Source organism: Oncorhynchus keta, chromosome 10, assembly GCF_023373465.1.
Source record: "Oncorhynchus keta strain PuntledgeMale-10-30-2019 chromosome 10, Oket_V2, whole genome shotgun sequence".
NCBI classification, from domain to species: domain Eukaryota; kingdom Metazoa; phylum Chordata; class Actinopteri; order Salmoniformes; family Salmonidae; genus Oncorhynchus; species Oncorhynchus keta.
The window spans coordinates 83,604,322-83,609,321 of NC_068430.1; the positions used below are offsets into that span (position 1 = coordinate 83,604,322).

The 5,000-nt window shown below is 43.7% G+C and overlaps 1 protein-coding gene across 1 annotated transcript in view; it reads left to right on the forward strand.

The window, feature by feature from the left end:
• Positions 1–5,000, forward strand: part of LOC127932596 (noelin-2-like) — a 26,831-nt gene that overhangs the window by 3,743 nt on the left and 18,088 nt on the right. The window contains exon 2 of the mRNA XM_052528600.1: positions 4,709–4,858. Within this exon, the coding sequence (XP_052384560.1) occupies positions 4,709–4,858 (150 nt within the window). The remainder of the gene's footprint in view (positions 1–4,708; positions 4,859–5,000) is intronic.

Here is a 5,000-nt window from a genome sequence, read left to right on the forward strand (position 1 = left end):
TGTTATAGTGATGTTATAGTGTTATAGTGATGTAATAGTGGTGTCATAGTGTTATAGTGATGTAATAGTGGTGTCATAGTGTTATAGTGATGTAATAGTGGTGTCATAGTGTTATAGTGATGTTATAGTGTTATAGTGATGTAATAGTGGTGTCATAGTGTTATAGTGATGTAATAGTGGTGTCATAGTGTTATAGTGATGTAATATTGGTGTCATAGTGTTATAGTGATGTAATAGTGGTGTCATAGTGTTATAGTGATGTAATAGTGTTAAAGGAGAGGTAGCGGAGAGGTAGGGGAGAGGTAAAGTAGAGGAGGGGTAAAGGAGAGGTAGGGTAGAGTTCAATGAGAGGTAAAGGAGAGGAGAGGTAATGGAGAAGTAGAGGAAAGGTAATGGAGAGGTAGGGGAGAGGAGAGGTAATAGTGGTGTTATAGTGATGTTATAGTGTTAAAGGAGAGAGAGAGGTAAAGGAGAGGTAGGGGAGAGGTAGGGGAGAGGAGGGGTAAAGGAGAGGTAATGGAGAGGTGGGGTAAAGGAGAGGTAGGGGAGAGGTAAAGGAGAGGAGAGGTAATGGAGAGGTGGGGTAAAGGAGAGGTAGGGGAGAGGTAAAGGAGAGGAGAGGTAGGGGAGAGGAGGGGTAAAGGAGAGGTAATGGAGAGGTGGGGTAAAGGAGAGGTTGGGGAGAGGTAAAGGAGAGGAGAGGTAATGGAGAGGAGGGGTAAAGGAGAGGTAATGGAGAGGTGGGGTAAAGGAGAGGTAAAGGAGAGGTAAAGGAGTGGTAAAGGAGAGGTAGGGGAGAGGTAATGGAGAGGTAGGGGAGAGGTAAAGGAGAGGTACAGGAGAGGAGAGGTAAAGGAGAGGTAGGGTAGAGGTCAAGGAGAGGTAGGGGAGAGGTAAAGGAGAGGTAGGGGAGAGGTAAAGGAGAGGTACAGGAGAGGAGAGGTAAAGGAGAGGTAGGGTAGAGGTCAAGGAGAGGTAGGGAGAGGTAAAGGAGAGGTAATGGAGAGGTAAAGGAGAAGTAAAGGAGAGGTAAAGGAGAGGTAGGGGAGAAGTAAAGGAGAGGTAAAGGAGAAGTAAAGGAGAGGTAAAGGAGAGGTAGGGGAGAAGTAAAGGAGAGGTAAAGGAGAAGTAAAGGAGAGGTAAAGGAGAGGTAAAGGAAAGGAAAGGAGAGGTAGAGGAGAGGTAGGGGAGAGGTAAAGGAGAGGTAAAGGAGAAGTAAAGGAGAGGTAATGGAGAGAATGGATGACCCTATGGAGAACATACACTATTTTTCTCTCTCTCTCTTTCTCTCTCTCTTTCTCTCACTCTCTCTCTCTCTCTTTCTCTCTCTCAATTCAATTAAACTGAAATAAACAATAAATATGAACAGTACACATTATCCAAAATAATAAATAAATGGTTAAAGTTCAAAAGGGAAAATAAATAAATATAAATATGAGTTGAATTTACAATGGTGTTTGATCTTCACTGGTTGCCCTTTTCTTGTGGCAACAGGTCACACATCTTGCTGCTCTGATGACACACTAGTTTGTTGATATATATGTTGAAGAGGGTGGGGCTTAAGCTTCATCCCTGTCTCACCCCACGGCCCTGTGGGAAGACATGTTTTTTTGTCTATTTTAACCGCACACTTGTTGTTTGTGTACATGGATTTTATAATGTCGTATGTTTTCCCCCCAACACCACTTACCATCAGTTTGTATAGCAGACCCTCATGCCAATACATGGTCTGTCGTACGATCATTTGGTAGAAAGCAGACCCTCATGCCAATACATGGTCTGTCGTACGATCATTTGGTAAAAAGCAGACCGTCATGCCAATACATGGTCTGTCGTACGATCATTTGGTAGAAAGCAGACCCTCATGCCAATACATGGTCTGTCGTACGATCATTTGGTAAAAAGCAGACCGTCATGCCAATACATGGTCTGTCGTACGATCATTTGGTAGAAAGCAGACCGTCATGCCAATACATGGTCTGTCGTACGATCATTTGGTAGAAAGCAGACCCTCATGCCAATACATGGTCTGTCGTACGATCATTTGGTAGAAAGCAGACCGTCATGCCAATACATGGTCTGTCGTACGATCATTTGGTAGAAAGCAGACCGTCATGCCAATACATGGTCTGTCGTACGATCATTTGATAAAAAGCAGACCGTCATGCCAATACATGGTCTGTCGTACGATCATTTGGTAAAAAGCAGACCGTCATGCCAATACATGGTCTGTCGTATGATCATTTGATAAAAAGCAGACCGTCATGCCAATACATGGTCTGTCGTACGATCATTTGATAAAAAGCAGACCGTCATGCCAATACATGGTCTGTCGTACGATCATTTGGTAGAAAGCAGACCGTCAGGCCAATACATGGTCTGTCGTACGATCATTTGGTAGAAAGCAGACCGTCAGGCCAATACATGGTCTAATCGTACGATAATTTGGTAAAACGCCAATTTGCTCAGTACATTGTTTTCATTGAGGAAATGTACGAGTCTGCTGTTAATGATAATGCAGAGGATTTTCCCAAGGTTGCTGTTGACGCATATCCCACGGTAGATATTGGGGTCAAATTTGTCTCCACTTTGTGGATTTGGGGTGATCAGTCCTTGGTTCCAAATATTGGGGAAGATGCCAGAGCTAAGGATGATGTTAAAGAGTTTTAGTACAGCCAATTGGAATTTGTTGTCTGTATATTTGATCGTGTCACTGAGGAACCATCAACACCACAGGCCTTTGGGTTGGAGGGGTGTATTTTGTCCTGTAGTTCATTCAGTGTAACTGGAGAATCCAGTGGGTTCTGGTAGACTTTAATAGTTCATTCTAAGATTTGTATTTGATCATGTATATGTTTTTGCTGGTTGTTCTTTGTTATAAAGCCAAAACTATTGGAGAAGTGGTTTACCCATACATCTCCATTTTGGATAGATAATTCTTTGTGTTGTTATTTGTTCGGTGTTTTCCAATTTTCCCAGGAGTGGTTAGAGTCTATGGATTCTTCAGTTACATTGATCTGATTTCTGACGTGCTGTTCCTTCTTTTTCCGTAGTGTATTTCTGTATTGTTTTAGTGATTCTCCACAGTGAAGGAGTAGAATCAGATTTTCTGGGTCTCTATGTGGTTTTGGTTGGACAAGTTTCTCAATTTCTTTCTTAGGTTTTTTGCATTCTTCATCAAACCATTTGCTGTTGTTTTTAATTTAACCTCCAGGCGGGTGTTTGTCCCTCTTTGTGCTGAGGGTGTCAGGCTCTTGTCCGGTATTGTAACTGTGTATTTGGAACTAGTGAATCTCCCTTTTGTGTGCCAGAGACAGCCAAGACCCTCTCAATATAATACGAACGCCTGCTGACAACGAGTTAGGTGTGTGTGTGTGTGCTGCCATAGCAACTGTTTGCAAGTTCATCAAGTTCACACACACACACACACACACACACACACACACACACACACACACACACACACACACACACACACACACACACACACACACACACACACACACACACACACACACACACACACAGTAATTGATGAGGAGCAGATGGAGAAGGTGTGAGAGGTGCCGTTTTATTAATTAAAGACAGCGAGGAGAGAACTGGAGAGAGAAACACAAAACCACCGTCGGCTTTCTATTCTAGTTCGACCTTTACACCTGAAATGAGAGAGATGTTTCACTACAACGGGTGGATAATGTCATCGAATAGGTTTGAATTTCAAATTGAATGACAAAGGGTCTGGGTTTGAATCCGCTGAGCTGAAAGCTCCAGATGAAGGATCTTAATTTGAGCCAGTTTGCAACAGCAAGAAAATAATCCTGCAGCAAGGAGGGTTATTATGTGGATCAAAGTTAATGGACATTTTTGGAGGGGTTGATCCATGAAGGGAAAATCAAAGTCTGATATTTCAAAAATGTAAATGACTAAAGTCAGAAGTTGTTTTTTAAAAACCTGGACTACACATTTTAAATGTCCCGTTGTCCTGCAACAGGGTGATCAAATTAAGATCCTGCATCTGTATGTGTAGTTGTCTTCCGTCATCAGTGTGATCATCAGGAATCAGAGGACATCATGACACACAGTGACCTTCATGTGTGTGTGTGTGTGTGTGTGTGTGTGTGTGTGTGTGTGTGTGTGTGTGTGTGTGTGTGTGTGTGTGTGTGTGTGTGTGTGTGTGTGTGTGTGTGTGTGTGTGTGTGTGTGTGTGCGTGCGTGCGTGCGTGTGTGTGTGTGTGTGTGTGTGTGTGTGTGTGTGGGGACATCACAAAAGATTCAGTATGTTCCCAAAACACAATTGTAGAATCATCCGCACAACTGGACAGTTTTCTGTTTGTTTTGGGAACATATTTGTTGTGATGTCTCCACAATGTGTGTGAGTCGAGGTATTAGCCTAGCCTTAGATATTAGCCTAGCCTAGCCTTAGATATTAGCCTAGCCTTAGGTATTAGCCTAGCCTTAGATATTAGCCTAGCCTGGCCTTAGGTATTAGCCTAGCCTTAGTAATTAGCCTAGCCTTAGATATTAGCTTAGCCTAGCCTTAGGTATTAGCTTAGCCTTAGATATTAGCCTAGCCTTAGTAATTAGCCTAGCCTTAGATATTAGCCTAGCCTAGCCTTAGGTATTAGGACCGCAGTTTTCAGCCAAGGTTATCGCCTCAATTATCTCTCTCTGTGTCTGCAAGTTTATAGCTCTAACTCCCTCCCTCCAGGCGTTGTATCCGGGTCCAGATGAAGGCTGGCAGGTGTACAGCTCGGCATCGGACCCTGATGGGAAGTGTGTGTGTACAGTGGTTGCTCCCGCTCAGGACCTCTGCAAACGAGACCCCCGCAGCCGTCAGCTACGCCTACTCACAGAACAGGTATGTGTGTGTGTGTGTGTGTGTGTGTGTGTGTGTGTGTGTGTGTGTGTGTGTGTGTGTGTGTGTGTGTGTGTGTGTGTGTGTGTGTGTGTGTGTGTGTGTGTGTGTGTGTGTGTGTGTGTGTTGGGGAGCTCGTGTCCAG